Here is a 15,550-nt window from a genome sequence, read left to right on the forward strand (position 1 = left end):
AGTAGAAGCAGAGTCCTTGAATATTTTTAAGGCAGAGGTGGATAGATTCTTGGTAAGCAAAAGGGGCGATAAGTTATTGGAAGTAAGCGGGATGCAGGTCTGAGGTTACCATCAGATCAACCATGATCTTAATAATGGTGAAAGGCTGAAGGGGCTGAGTGGTCTACTCTTGCTCCTTGTTTGTATGCGTGGTTACTATCTTATCCCAAAGACAGAACATTTGAATCCGTCACCACTGCAGTGAAACTTTAGTCCACACAATGTGCTTAGAGTGGGGCTTGAATTTATAACCTTTGAATCCAGAGGTGATAATGCCGCGACAGAGCCAAGTGCCACGTAAGAGAAGGCAGTAAAAAGAGACAGTTCTGGCAGAGGGTCATCGACCTAAAACCTCTCTCTCACCAGCTGCTGAACATTTTCTATTTCAGTAAAGGAGGACTGTGAGGTGATGGAAGTTGCTCTCAGGGTTCAGTAGCTTTTGTTCGCTCCTCCCAAGAGGGGTGAAGAAAGGGAAGAAAAGAAAAACTGTTGCTGGAAAAGAGAGAAGGACACAGAGGAAGTGAACACGTCAAATTCCTAAAGAAAAACCTCTTTCCAACAATGATTAATCATCTGTCCCACCAAGCTTGGGAACCACTAAGTCTTGTAGTCCACCCGAGAAGGACTGAAGTTGGGTGCTTCGTGGGACACCCTCAGCGGAGTGGGGCAAGCCCAAATCCATATGGACTTCAACTGGCAACAAAGGCAAGTGGACATTGGATCCAAAACACTGATGGTTACATGAACTGTTAATGGTTGCAACATACAAGCCTAAAAAAAGTGTTTTTCTGAAAATTGCTAGGGAACCCCTCTCTCTCCGCCTAATCAATATCTTCTCGATTGACCCAACGCAGGGAGATACTGAACCTGGGTTAAAAAGTAATCACCAAAAGTGGTCTAACTCCAATAGTCGAGATATAAATTTTTCCTCACTAAACACAATCTATACCATTATTGAACAGAATCTACCCGACCTTTAGTGGGAGGCGGTGGCGAAGTGGTATCGTCATTGGACAGGTAATCCAGAGACACAGGGCAATGCTCTCGGGACCCAGGTTCAAATCCCACCACAGCGGGTGGTACAATTTGATTTCAATAAAAATCTGGAATTAAAAATCATCGTCGACTGTCGTGAAAACTCATCACCTCTTGGGAAGGAAATCTGCCATCCTTACCTGGTCTGGCCTACATGCGACTCCAAACCCACAGCCATGCGATAGACTGTCAACTGCCCACTGAAATGGCCTAACAAAGCCACTCCGTTTCAATAAATTCTGGCCCAACCAGAGACACCCACAATGAATATAAGCGGATCCTCCTCAATATTAGCATTCAATGTTCCACTTTTGTCCAGGGACAGAAAAACTCAAATTGCATTGGAAATACATCTTACATTAAAATAGAGCAGAACAAAATTAGTTATTGAATCAGACTCCACAAAATCACAGTCAATGAGACTGTAAGAGGGCCAATCCCAGACAATGCAAAGAGTGTAATGCACGGGAGAAGACTTGATGAAATTATACCCGAGCAACAGCAACCACTTCCTGGTTGTTCACCTGCATTCTGGAAAATGCCCCTGCAAACCCACGTACAGTTCCTGGACTCACTACATCTGTGCCCACTGGGCATTGAGTTCCCTGTCAACATGAATGCCTGTCACTGATGCCAGGAATTAGAAACACTTTCCTCTGAAGTGCAGTCCTCTCTGCAACAAATGTATGGGCAAAACAGGTGTGTACGTATAATTGCTACTCAGAATCAGTAACGTTGGATTTCACTTGAAAGCCCACATGTCCCCAACATCAACCACACCCATGAACAGCTCCAAAAATGCTACGACATAGAATGGCTCTGCCTCAGATCACTATTTTAAATCCTCCCCATTGTCCCGTTTACATGTTAGTGAGGATATGGATGCAATAACAGTTCAGCTGAAGAGTAGCCGAGTTATATAACTTTCTCTTGCCCCAGCTTATCCCAAAGTCATAAGACTCTGAACTCTTTATCTCTATATCTCTCATCATCCATTGATGTATATAATGTATTCCAAAATTTGGCACCAGGAATAATCCCACAATTGCTACCTCAGGAGTACTAATCATTTTAAACTGTTTCCACAAGACTCTTCCTTGTGTCAGTAAACCATAAATTCAGACTTTTTCTCCTCTTTCCAGAAGTTCATTCACAAGTTCCATTTCATTCAGTAACTGGAGACTGAAAAGCAATGTGCCATTTGGAATTCCCAATACGAGCAGCAGATCAGGCTGCCCATTGCCCCACTGTCAGAATCCAGAACCGTTCTCAAATATAATGCCCCTCGTTTCTCCACGAGTCAGTGCCTTGCTTTTTGGTGTTATGGTGCTGCTCTTGGTTACTGCCTCATCCCGCTGCCTCCATTCTTTAAATGGCAAGAATTGTTTACATGTCCAGGCATCAGGGTTTCTCCTCTCCCCTGTAGTTCAGCCACTAAAATTACCCTTTGCGCTACTCTTGCTCTCCATCTAGGCAGCACAGCGGTTAGCACTGCTGCCTCACAGCGCCAGGGACCCGGGTTCGATTCCAGCCTCGGGTCACTATCTGTGTGGAGTTTGCACTTTCTTCCCATGTCTGTGTGGGTTTCCTCCAGGTGCTCTGGTTTCCTCCCACACCCATAGGTGTGCAGGTTAGGTTGACTGGCTATGCTAACTTGACTCAGTGTCAGGGGGATTAGCAGGGTAAGTATATGGGGTTTCGGGAATAGGGCCTGGGTGGGGTTGTGGTCGGTGCAGACTTGATGGGACAAATGACCTCCTTCTGCACTATAGGGATTCTATGATCTTTGTGGTTGATCCTATGGAACATATCATGAAAAAAATAACCCTTCATCCCTTTCTAAACACACCTTCTCTCCATCATCTCCAGAAATTCTTTGATTGGGTTTATGGTTGGAATTGGGGACCCTGTGGTTTGGAAAGCGCATGGAATAATCTGGATATTCTTTATCATTGAAATCAGTTAGTAGTTTAAACCATCTTACCTGACACTAGACTGGAAACAATGAGTGGCAGCACCAGCATCTGCAGCATCCTCATCAGCAACTCACCCGGGAAAGAGAAATACTTAATCTCCCGGTAGGTCAGCTTGTAGGGGCGGAGGGTAAAACCGAGAATTATACCTGTCAAAAGGTAAAAAGTCAGCTGAGTTTCAGTCTGATACATTCATTTCAAACACAGCTGTATTTCTGGGTGACTTCGTCATAATTAATCAACTTGTGTTCAACAGATACAGGCAAAACAAAGAGCTTTGGAAAGCTCAAAATTACTTTATATTCCAGAGGCACAAATAGGAACAAGAGTGGAAAGAGAATGGGGGAAAGAAAGAATAGAGGGAGAGAGGGGAAGAGGTGGGTATGGAAAATGTCCGTTTGTTACAATTAGATACCATTCCTTGGTGAAGTCCGTTCAAACAGTGAAAGATGACTCAACTTTTAGCATGCTGCACAAAAACTACTACTTTAGCATATGAGTTTAAGTTTATTTATTTGTGTCACGAGTAGGCTTACATCAACTCTGCAATGAAGTTACTGTGAAAAGCCCCTAGTCACCGCACTCCGGCGCCTGTTCGGGTACACAGGGAGAATTTAGCATGGTCAATGCACCTAACCAGCATGTCTTCCAGACTGTGGGAGGAAACCAGAGCACCCGGAGAAAACCCATGCAGACACAGGGAGAACGTGCGGACTCGGCACAGACAGTGACCCAAACTGGGAATCGAAGCTGGGCCCTGTCAGGACTAATTTTTAAATATATCTGGCACTGTGAGCACACCACTAGCCCAGTTAGGAGGAAAGGAAGTCAGAGTGCCTCTGGAGCCTGAAAAGCAGAAAAAGCCTTAATGTGGAAAGTACAATGGAAGCACTGTGAAGCAAGTAGCAATGTTTGCCTATTTTAAAGTGCATGAAATCTCTCGTCAAAGTGTCAACTGTTGATCAGTATTGAAGATTCTGAAATGAAATCAGGGCAGCCAAAAGCTGTGGTTCTCTTTTTTTCTGGTTTCTTTATTTGGTTACATGGAACACCCCTGATTTTCTCATTTATTTAAATAGAATACTTCTGGTTAATATGTTGCCTGCTGTTGTACCATAGAATTGACAGCAGAAGCAGCCTCCTGGCCTGCTTGGAGTCTACCGCGGAGGGCATTGGTGGAATGGCAGCAGAATAGAGGACATCTGTGTACACACAATGGAATTTTCATAGAAATCATAGAATCATAGGGTCCCTACAGTACAGAAGGAGGCCATTCGGCCCATTGAGCCTACACCAACAACAATCCAAACCAGGTCCTGTCCCCGTAACCCCACGTATTTACTCTGCTAGTTCCCCTGACACCGAGGGGCAAATTATCACAGCCAATCAACCTAACCCGCACACCTTTGGACTGTGGGAGGAAACCGGAGTACCCGGAGGAAACCCGCGCAGACATAGGGAGAACGTGCAGACTCCACACAGACAGTGGCCCAAGGCCGGAATTGAATCCTGGGTCCCCTGTGCTGTGAGGCAGCAGTGCTAACCACCACCACCACCACCACCATGAAGCCCTTTTAATCAGAGATATGTGAAATAGAGGATTGGTTCAGGAGAGAAGATTGCAGGTGACTGGTCAGGGAAGCTTTTGCTCATCAGAAGAACATGCACTGCATCAGGGACAGGCAGTTCCCAAATCTCCTCCTGGTTCCTGTTTCATGGCCCGATTGCGACTCTCGTTCCTCCTCTCTCAGCTCATCTTCAGGTGCATCTTCCTGTGTTTCCTCCAGTAGGATTTCTCACTCCATGGCCAAATTATGGCATCAGTAGCAGGCAACAATGGGTAGACCCATGCTGGAGAATGCAGAGGAGAGCCCCAGACCATTGAGCTGTGCTCAATGATGGCCCTGATTGTTGAATGAGCAACACTGTCGCAATATTTCACTTCCGCATTAGAATGCAAAGGAAGCATCGTGCATTTCATCTCCCAAAAACCAAGCGTTCATAGCGAGAGGGATCTACAATAAGGACATCAAGGGACCAGAGAAAATGCATAACACACTTAGGAGGATGGTGCTAGTACTGAGGGGATATGTTTATCAGGAAAGATTGAACAGACTGTCTCTCTGTCGAAGACTGTTGTTCTGATAGAGGTCTTCAACGTTCTGAAAGGGTTTGTTAGAGTAGACATGGATAAAAATGTTTGCACTTATGGGGAATCCAAAACTTTAGGGGCATAAGATACATTGCCACTGGTAAATTACACAGGGAATTCAGGAGAAACTTCTGAAAACGGTAAGGATGTGGCAAGAATTAAAATGAGGGGGAGATTCAAAGTGAGATATTGTGGCCTGAATTTTTGTAAAGCTGGCAGATCTGCACCTTAGCAGAAGTAATGCCATAGCTCAGAGTCCCACCCTGTACCTGGCACCCATCATTTTCTCTGGGGCATTGGGGAGAGTGTTGGAGGGGGGGAAATGGGGGAAGGATAGTCCAAAGATGTGCGGGTTAGGTTGATTGGCCAGGTTAAATAAATTGCCCCTTAGAGTCCTGGGATGTGTAGGTTAGAGGGATTAGCGGGTAAAATATGTGGGGGTAGGGCCTGGGTGGGATTGTGGTCGGTGCAGGCTCGATGGGCCGAATGGCCTCCTTCTGCACTGTAGGGTTTCTATGATTTCTATGAAGGAGGAATTTCACACATCCATGGTTCACAGAGGTAGCTGCACATGTAAAAGCGCAACTGGTTTCTAGCAGAAGCAACTTTTGGTGATCAAACTTCCCGAGACATGACTCATGGGGCTTTAAATATTTGAAGAGAAGATATGAGGAAAATCTAGTGGAGTTCTTTGCAGAGATAATGTACCCTTTGGGAGAGGTCAGGTACTCCTTTGGCATTAAGAGGAGTCATGAATGCGCATAAAAGTTTAAGCTCTGTGGAACTTTTAAACTGTCAAGTTATTTCAATCTCCTGCCCTATATTTTTTTTTAAAAAGAGCCGGCTGTGACTCAGTTGAAAAATAAACCTGGTGGTTGCAATTTCAAGAGATGGCTGTTGACATAACCTTGAGGGTTACCATTACAGGATTAGTGCTGGTTGACCTCTTCCACAACTTATATTACAATAGGAGGTGGCTGGCTATAAGTTCATAGTTCAACTGACAGCTCCAATTGGTTATAAAGAGGTTGGTTGAATCTGATGTGTGGTTGAGTACAAATGTTTGTTTTTATAAGGGATTAAGTAGTTGAAAAAATTAGATGTATTGAATAGGCTTTTATCAATGAAAGTATTCAAAAATATTTTGAAGTCTGTAATAGATAGAAAACCACTTTTCATCTCATCATGGTGCCCGAGGTCTGCCAATGATGAATACTGGGTGAGTTTGTATGGGGGGTGTAAGGTGGTTGGTGGTGGTTATAAGGCTGACATGAGTTGGCACTAGGTTTGCATAGGGGTTACAAAGGGCTGTGGGGATGAGTTGGGGGGGGGGGGTCATGGGTTGACATGAGTCGTCACCAAATTGCCATGAAAGGGCTATGGGTGAGTGGAAGGAATGTTGTTGGCATGAAGGTGATTAGAAGGCCATAGATGGTCAGGGAGGGCATGTGGATCATGGGGAAGGGTATGGGTAGAGGGGAACACGTTTACATGAGAAGTATAAGGGGCCATCAGGTGGTATGAGTTCACATGGATGGGTCATGGGGTGTGTGGGGGAAAAATGAGAGGTGACAGCTGATTTTTACACTATTGTAAATCTGGATAAAATCCCATAACCTTTTAAACATCCTGCCTTGGCACTCAGCAGCTCTTGTGGCTGCCTCTGAACTCTTTCTGGGGGTGGCAGGCCTGATTCTAGTCAGCACCCACTCACCACCCCAACCCCCACAACAAAATGCAGACCATTTGGGGCAGTGTCTCCTGAGTCAAGTTTGTGAAGTTGGGCATTTGCCTAATTCAGTCCTCTCAACTCGGAGTGAAAATGTGGACTTGTGTTTTTCTCTTCATTAATATTACTACAACTTTCCAAAATATTTTGAAGTTAACTAATAATTTCACCCGTGTTTTGCTAACAGACAAGGCAATTGTTAAGCACCTGTGCCGATTTGTCAGAGATACTAATCTCTAATGTCTTTAATAGACAATGGGAGAGAGAAATTGAAAGCGCGAAACTTCTACAAAGGAGAGAGAAGGACAAAGGGACGGTTCCATTCCTCATACTTATCTGATGTATTTTTAAATAAAGCTGAAATTTGAAAGCAAACAAGGGGGGGGGGGGGAAAAAGAGTTTTCCAATCGCGCCTGCCACGGGAATCATAATTTTTGAATGGGACAACCATGCAAAGGTCTGTTGACCTCGGGTGGGAGATTTTTGCTCGGAAAATCCCACCCAAAGACGTTTTGAATGAAAGTACAAGGGTCTTAGGTTTAAATGTATTTATTGTCACAAGTAGGCTTACATTAACACTGCAATGAAGTCACTGTGAAAATCCCCTAGTCGCCACACTCCAGCACCTGTTCGGGTAACACAGAGGGAGAATTTAGCATGGTCAATGCACCTAACCAGCATACCTTTTGGACTGTGGGAGGAAACCGGAGCACCCAATGGAAATGCAGACATGGGGAGAACGTGCAGAATTCACACAAAACAGCAATCCAAGTTGGGAATTGAACCTGGGTCCCTAGCGCTGTGAGGCAGCAGTGCTAACCACTGTGCCACCATGCCACCCTGTGGCACAGAAAGGGTTAATGTGGGACTGAGTATAATATTGTGCAGAGTGATGCAAGAGAATACATGACCCGCACCTTGAGGTTAGTGTGGCACTGGACAGTCACATGCAGACCCAAGTATGGGGATAGGGCAGCACAGTGGCAAGCACTGCTGCCTCACAGCGCCAGGGACCCAGGTTCAATTCCGGCCTTGGTCACTGTCTGTGTCGAGTTTGCACTTTCTCCCCGTGTCTGCATGGCTTTCTTCTGGGTGCTCTGGTTTCCTCCCACAGTCCAAAGATACAGATTAGGTTGATTGCCCATGCTAAAACTGACTCTTAGGTGTCAGGGGGATTAAAGAACAAAGAACAATACAGCACAGGAACAGGCCCTTCGGCCCTCCAAGCCCGTGCCGCTCCCTGGTCCAAACTAGACCATTCTTTTGTATCCCTCCATTCCCACTCCGATCATATGGCTGTCTAGATAAGTCTTAAACGTTCCCAGTGTGTCTGCCTCCACCACCTTGCCTGGCAGCGCATTCCAGGCCCCCACCACCCTCTGTGTAAAATATGTCCTTCTGATATCGGTGTTAAACTTCCCCCCCTTCACCTTGAACCTATGACCCCTCGTGAACGTCACCACCGACCTGGGGAAAAGCTTCCCACCGTTCACCCTATCTATGCCTTTCATAATTTTATACACCTCTATTAAGTCTTCCCTCATCCTCAGTCTTTCCAGGGAGAACAACCCCAGTTTACCCAATCTCTCCTCATAACTAAGCCCCTCCATACCAGGCAACATCCTGGCAAACCTCCCCTGTACTCTCTCCAAAGCCTCCACGTCCTTCTGGTAGTGTGGCGACCAGAACTGGACGCAGTATTCCAAATGCGGCCGAACCAACGTTCTATACATCTGCAACATCTGACCCCAACTTTTATACCCTATGCCCCGTCCTATAAAGGCAAGCATGCCATATGCCTTCTTCACCACCTTCTCCACCTGTGACGTCACCTTCAAGGATCTGTGGACTTGCACACCCAGGTCCCTCTGTGTATCTACACCCTTTATGGTTCTGCCATTTATTGTATAGCTCCTCCCTACATTATTTCTACCAAAATGCATCACGTCGCATTTATCAGGATTGAACTCCATCTGCCATTTCTTTGCCCAAATTTCCAGCCTATCTATATCCTTCTGTAGCTTCTGACAATGCTCCTCACTATCTGCAAGTCCTGCCACTTGTGTTGTCCGCAAACTTAGCAGGGTAAATACGTGCGGTTATGGGAATAGGGTCTGGGTGGCATAGTGGTCAGTGCAGACTCGATGGGCCGAATGGCCTCCTTCTGCACTGTAGGGATTCTATGACACTTTCACCATATATTTGCAAATAGCTGTAGTTGATAAAGACTTAGTTAATCTACTTCAGACTATGAAAACTTCAATAAAACCTGAGGTGGCATAGTGGTTAGCACTGTTGCCTCAGTGCCAGGAACACAAGTTCACTTCTGGCCTTGGGTGAGGCAAGGACAGTAGATTTCAGCCTTGGGTCACTGTCTGTATGGAGTCTGCATATTCTCCCCGTGTCTGCATGGATTGCCTCCGGGTACTCTGGCTTCCTCCCATAATCCAAAGACATGCAGGTTAGGTGGATTGGTCATGGATTGGCCCCTTAGTGTAGCAAGATGTGTAAATTAGAATGATTAGTCGGGTAAATACATGGGGTTGCAGGGGAAGGGCATAGGTGGGATGCTCTGTTGGAGAGTTGGTGAGGACTCGATGGGCCAAATGGCCTCTTTTTGCACTGTGGGATTCTACCCTATGAGATGCAACAAAAATCCCACAACATGGGTGGCAACAGAGGGACAAAAACCCAAACCTCACCAAAGTGCAGGAGACAAACCAAAATACAAGACTGAGAAAAATTCAACAAAGCATTCTGACCCGAAAAGAAGCCCTCGAGTCAGAGGTATAGAGGAAAAATGTCCAGGGATATGCTCCTAAGAAAGGCTAGCCAGCTGAAGGCAGAGATTTAAAATTCCTTGCTGCAGCAGAAGAGAAGACTCCACTGAATCTCCTTTGGAAGTCCAGCCTCAGAGTGCACAGCCAGCAGAGCTTGTAAGGGTGAGCAAAACCTTTTCAAGTTCCAGGTGGCAGCAAGCCCCGAGAAAGCTTTAATGTTATTTGGTGACAGAAGTGCACTTTGAAAGAAACAGGCCACTAAACCTGATCCCCGAATTGCAGCAGGAACGCGTGGTGTTTGAGTTTGTCCGAAAAAAAGGAGAAAGAATTCAATAACTTTTTTTTTGGAACATAGTGACTGTTCATCCTGTTAAGAAAGGCAAGCAGAAGCTAGAATTCGGCAGACTCATGAGTCAAAAAGTAAAATGCTGAACTCCTGTTTTTAAACGGGAGGGAAAGTTGAGAATTCAATGAGAGTCCCAAAGTGGCATTTACACCAACGAGATTTCCTGTTGAGATAGTTTGCCTCCGCCAATGACAGAGGTTCTTGCAATGAAAGGTCAGAGGTGGTGATGGCCTGTTGGTATTATTGCTAAACTATTAATCCAGAAACTCAGCTAACGTTCAGCTAGGTTTGAATCCCGCTATGGCAGATGGTGGAATTTAAATTCAATACTTATGACCATGAAACCATTGTCAATTGTTAGAAAAACCCATCCTGTTCACTAATGTCTTTTAGGGAATGGAATTTGCTGTCTTGATCTGTTCTGGCCTACATGCGTCTCTAGAGCCACAGCAATGTGGTTGACTCTCAACTGCCCTCTGAAATGGACTAGCAAGCCACTCAGTTCAAGGAACACTAGGGATGGGCAATAAATGCTGGCCAGCCAGCAACATTCATGCCCCATGAATGAATAAAACAGGGCCTCCTTGTCAAATCATCCCCCATGTAAAGAATTTCCAGGTCTGGACAAAGAGACCTGGTGAAGTACAGCCCCCAAGAGGGGCAGAGGGTCATGCCCAGGCAGTACCTGGGTCTTCCGTTCGGGGGGGGGATTTACCTGGGGAGGTCCGATGTCCGTGGGGGTGGGCGGATTCCTGTGTCCGTGGGAGGAATCGTTTTAAAATTTATTTTCAGATTGGGGTGCCCCTGAACTGTCAGGGACAGAGGTGGGACTGGCTCATTCAGATCCCACCCTGCCAGTCTGATGTGGTGGGACCCGCCTCTAGGATTTCCTTTGACTGTCAAAAAAATGTCAGGGACAGTCTGCAGTGCAGCCGACGAGCTACACACTGCTTTTCCCACCGGGGTTGACAGTCGAAAGATGAGAAAATTGCATCCACAGAGGCACAGGGAAGGCAATATCCAAACTGGCCAGCAGAGCGACCATGCTAATGTTGTGGATTGAAGCACCCCCACAGGCGAGATCTAGGTACTGCCAGTTCAGCCCAGTGTTAAATTAGACAAAAAGGAACCAGGGTGACCGTCCTGTCGGACAAGGAACTGAAGCTTTGAACAACAGACACATCACTAAGGGCCTAGAGGAATCTGACTTCCAGTCATTGGCATAACCACAAGTCTTTGAGCTGATGTATGTCATCCCTAACCAGCCTTCCTCTCTCTTAAGCAGAGATACCTGGACCTCCTCAGAATGGCAGAAGATATCAAGATAACCACTGTTGTGCATCATCCAGAACTGCAAGTTCCCAAGTACTCAAAGAGAAAAGGGTCTCCATGGTCTTTTTGTGGAGCAAGGTTGTATATTCTTGTTGCAGATGTTGGAAAACCTAGTGGTCAGATTAGCCAACCACCCAGGTGGTACCCACATTGGCTCCAGGAGGATATGAGAGAGAGAGAGAGAGAGAGAGAGAGAGAGAGAGAGAGAGAGAACCTTCGGCTCTGACAACGGTACAGCAGATCAACATTGCAACCACTGGGCAGATGGTGCAACATCCAGGTCAGCATGCCAAAGTCACAGGAGATGCTGGAACCTGGCAGGAGCCATCCATTGCTCACAGGTGAGCATATCGCTAAACCCCATTCTAGTTACAGGAATGCTCTCCTTCAGCCACACAAGACAACAGACGCCGCAACAGAAAAAGCAAAAGAAGCGTCAAGGAGACAAGCACAATATTCATCCAGCCTGAAAGAAACAAATTGGAGGTGCAGTCACTGATCAACGCAACAGCTGGATTGACCAAGAGCAGTTCATCACAAAGGAATGGAAAAAAAGGATGAAAACATATCCAAGTGCCAACCCAACCTCCAAACCAAGAGAAACACTCGCAACAACAGAGCCCATCACGCCTCCAACAGTAATACAAATGAGATATAAAAGTGTTACAAGGTCTCTGGGTCACCTAAACCTTTGAATTCAAAAGGGGGGAGGGCAGTGATAATGTAGCAATGAGAATGGAAGGCATGAAGTAATCTAGTATATAACACTACTAACAGTGATGTTAGAAACCGCAGCTGGTATTTTATGACCTCGCTCAGGTGAGGTTCATAAAATCCCACCCAAGGCCTATGGAGAATTCCGTTCTGTGAGCCGCACCTGGCCCCAATTCCGGACAGGTATGGCAGTAAAAGTCCAGCCCACATGACCCACACCTAGAGCTCCTAGTTTGTATTCTTTACTGTATATTTGTCATTAGTTCTAGAGGTTCAGAAAGACTCACCATTAACCTATTTCAGTCAGCAAAGACTTTATTAAAAGGTGAGTGAGATGTACCCTACATCCCGCAGCAGAAAGCAATGAAACTGGTTCAGGGTGATGGGGTATGTTAGATCTCATTATAGGCGATGGGGAAAACATGTGGAAGCAGGATTCGTGGATTGAGGAAGAGGGCGAGACGAGTGACAAACATGCAAGAGGAGTCTATAGAAGTTGCGCAAGTAGTTATAATGGGAAAATTTAGGAAAAAATTAGTTTTTAATAGTGGGGTTTTCAGGGCAACCTCATCTTGTGTCAAAAAGAGGAATACAGATAAGAGGGTTAATTTTTTAAAAATTCATCTGTGGAACATAGGTGTCGCTGGCTGGCTAGCATTTATTGATGTGGAGATGCCGGCGTTGGACTGGGGTCCACACAGTGAGAAGTCTCACAACACCAGGTTAAAGTCCAACAGGTTTATTTGGTTGCAAATACCATAAGCTTTCGGAGCGCTGCTCCTTCGTCAGATGGAGTGGAAATGTGCTCTCAAACAGTGCACAGAGACACAAAATCAAGTTACAGAATACCAATTAGAATGCGAATCCCTACAGCCAGCCAGGTCTTAAAGGTACAGACAATGTGGGTGGAGGGAGCATTAAACACAGGTTAAAGAGATGTGTATTGTCTCCAGACAGAACAGCTAGTGAGATTCTGCAAGTCCAGGAGGCAAGCTGTGGGGGTTACTGATAATGTGACATGAATCCAACATCCCGGTTTAGGCCGTCCTCATGTGTGCGGAACTTGGCTATCAGTTTCTGCTCAGCAACTCTGCACTGTCGTGTGTCGTGAAGGCCGCCTTGGAGAACGCTTACCTGAAGATCCAAAGCTGAATGCCCGTGACTGCTGAAGTGCCCTCCCACAGGAAGAGAACAGTCTTGCCTGGTGATTGTCAAGCAGTGTTCATTCATCCGTTGTCGTAGCGTCTGCATGGTTTCCCCAATGTACCATGCCTCGGGACATCCTTTTCTGCAGCGTATCAGGTAGACAATGTTGGCCGAGTTGCAAGAGTAGGTACCGTGTACCTGGTAGATGGTGTTCTCACGTGAGATGATGGCATCCGTGTCGATGATCCAGCACGTCTTGCAGAGGTTGCTGTGGCAGGGTTGTGTGGTGTCGTGGTCACTGCTCTCCTGAAGGCTGGGTAGTTTGCTGCGGACAATGGTCTGTTTGAGGTTGCGTGGTTGTTTGAAGGCAAGAAGTGGGGGTGTGGGGATGGCCTTGGCGAGATGTTCGTCTTCATCAATGACATGTTGAAGGCTCCGGAGGAGATGCCGTAGCTTCTCCGCTCCGGGGAAGTACTGGACAACGAATTTATTCGTAATGGGCATGTATTGCCCACCCCTAGTTGTTCTTGCCTATCCCTGTTAAATACTTAAACAGAATTATTTTTTCCCCAGAGATTGAACTATAGTTGATTGGTTAGCTTGTCTTGGTAAGATGGCTTGCACTGTGGGGCTTTAATTTGAGGACTATCTAATTTCTGAGACAGGCTTTTGTAAAACTGAACACAGGCACCATAAAGTCATTTGTTGGAGATGGGAAAGACCGACTTTAGGGAGAAAGGGTCCGCTCTGAGCTGTGGCACAGCATGCAGACAGTGTTCTGTTTAAATAAACAGAAATGACCAGAGTGGAGATAATGTTGCATTTTCCTTACTTTGTATCATTACATGAATTCTGATTGTACCGCCTTGTTGCAAGTGCTTTACCTTACTGTGGAATAAAGCAGTTTATGATTTCAACCAAACTTCATCTCATCCACTGTTAACTGGGTCCACCTTCAGAGAGATTGAAGAAGTGCATGCAGGCGAGGCATGGTCATCTATTATAGACAAAGCAGTTTCATTTTTACCGTCTCAGATCCTGTGACCATACGAGTGGATTCCGGGGAACTTGTACTATAAAACTAAGACTGCTTACAGAAACAACTAAAACCACCAACTCAAGACAACATCCACAGCAGAACTAAATTTGGAACAGTACTAAATGCAGTACTAAATGGGGGCATTACATAAATCGGTGATTAGATGAATGCTGAAAACCAACTGGAGTCACAGAGAAAGGTCCAAATTACATGTCACAGGTAAGTGTGAACATTTTTAATTTCAACGGGAAATGTCTGTACGGTTGTTTGCAATGTAGTTCACAACTCATGTGCCTATTTCAAATATATGATAGACAGATAGGTCATCTGGGACAACGGCGATTTCACCTTTACATATTTCTGCCCATCAACAGGAGATATGTCAGTGTAACAAACATAGGGTGGGATTTTATGGCCTCACTTGTCCCAAAACCATAAAATACTGCTAGAGGTCAACGGACCTTCCCGTGGTCCACCCCTTGCCCACTCAGATTCCTATGGAGTGCGGGGCAGTAAAATCCTGGCCATATTGTCCCTCCAAGCAGTCCAAAATCAGTCTCAGTAAGCTGAAATACAAAGTAAATTTATCTCCATCCTGTCTCACTAAATATGACCAGATTTTTGCACCCTGGTTATACAAGAGTTAATCTCCCTCGGCCTCAAACCATGAAGCAGTCACATGTCTGGCAAGGCCCAATCAGATGGAAAGTCAAGCTCCCTCTACATTTTCTATCCAGGCTGTTATTGACTTGGTGGACAGAGTACAGTTACCTCCATTCTACCACCTCAAGGAATACTAGGTCAGATATATCACAGATGCAGTTGAACATTTTGTTTACATTGCTCTATCATGTCAGCCATTGCATTGTCACATTGAGCAATATTAGGGAGGTGTTAAGGAGAGTGTCGGGAGGGAGGTCTCCCAGTCTGCACTTGGAACCTAAGCTGGAAATGAGTGCAATGACGAAAGAAATAGCCACTTTCAGTTGTTCCGCCGGTTCTTTGTGGCATCTGCTGAGGTCCCACCAAAATGATGGCAGAAAATCAGGAAGACCTTCATGGAGTTCCAAGCAAGTATTTCTTAGCTGACTTGACCAATACATTGCATCTGTGGCTCAAGGCGTGTCCAAATTAATTGGTGTGGCAGCAAGGATCCAAAAAGAGGAATACTTGTAAAGTGGCAATATGCCATTGCGTGCTGATCAGGAAAGGCATTTGTTTAGAGGACAAATTGATGAAAATTTCAACAAAATGGTTAATAAGCA

The 15,550-nt window shown here is 45.6% G+C and overlaps 1 protein-coding gene across 3 annotated transcripts in view; it reads right to left on the reverse strand.

Moving 5' to 3' along the window:
- The window catches only part of slc1a6 (solute carrier family 1 member 6), a 144,339-nt gene that overhangs the window by 57,912 nt on the left and 70,877 nt on the right, over positions 1–15,550 (reverse strand). For all 3 annotated transcript variants that reach the window (XM_078198449.1, XM_078198448.1, XM_078198447.1), the window contains one exon: positions 3,059–3,196. In XM_078198449.1, the coding sequence (XP_078054575.1) occupies positions 3,059–3,196 (138 nt within the window). The remainder of the gene's footprint in view (positions 1–3,058; positions 3,197–15,550) is intronic.

Source organism: Mustelus asterias, chromosome 26 (genome assembly GCF_964213995.1).
Source record: "Mustelus asterias chromosome 26, sMusAst1.hap1.1, whole genome shotgun sequence".
In the NCBI taxonomy this organism is placed as follows: domain Eukaryota; kingdom Metazoa; phylum Chordata; class Chondrichthyes; order Carcharhiniformes; family Triakidae; genus Mustelus; species Mustelus asterias.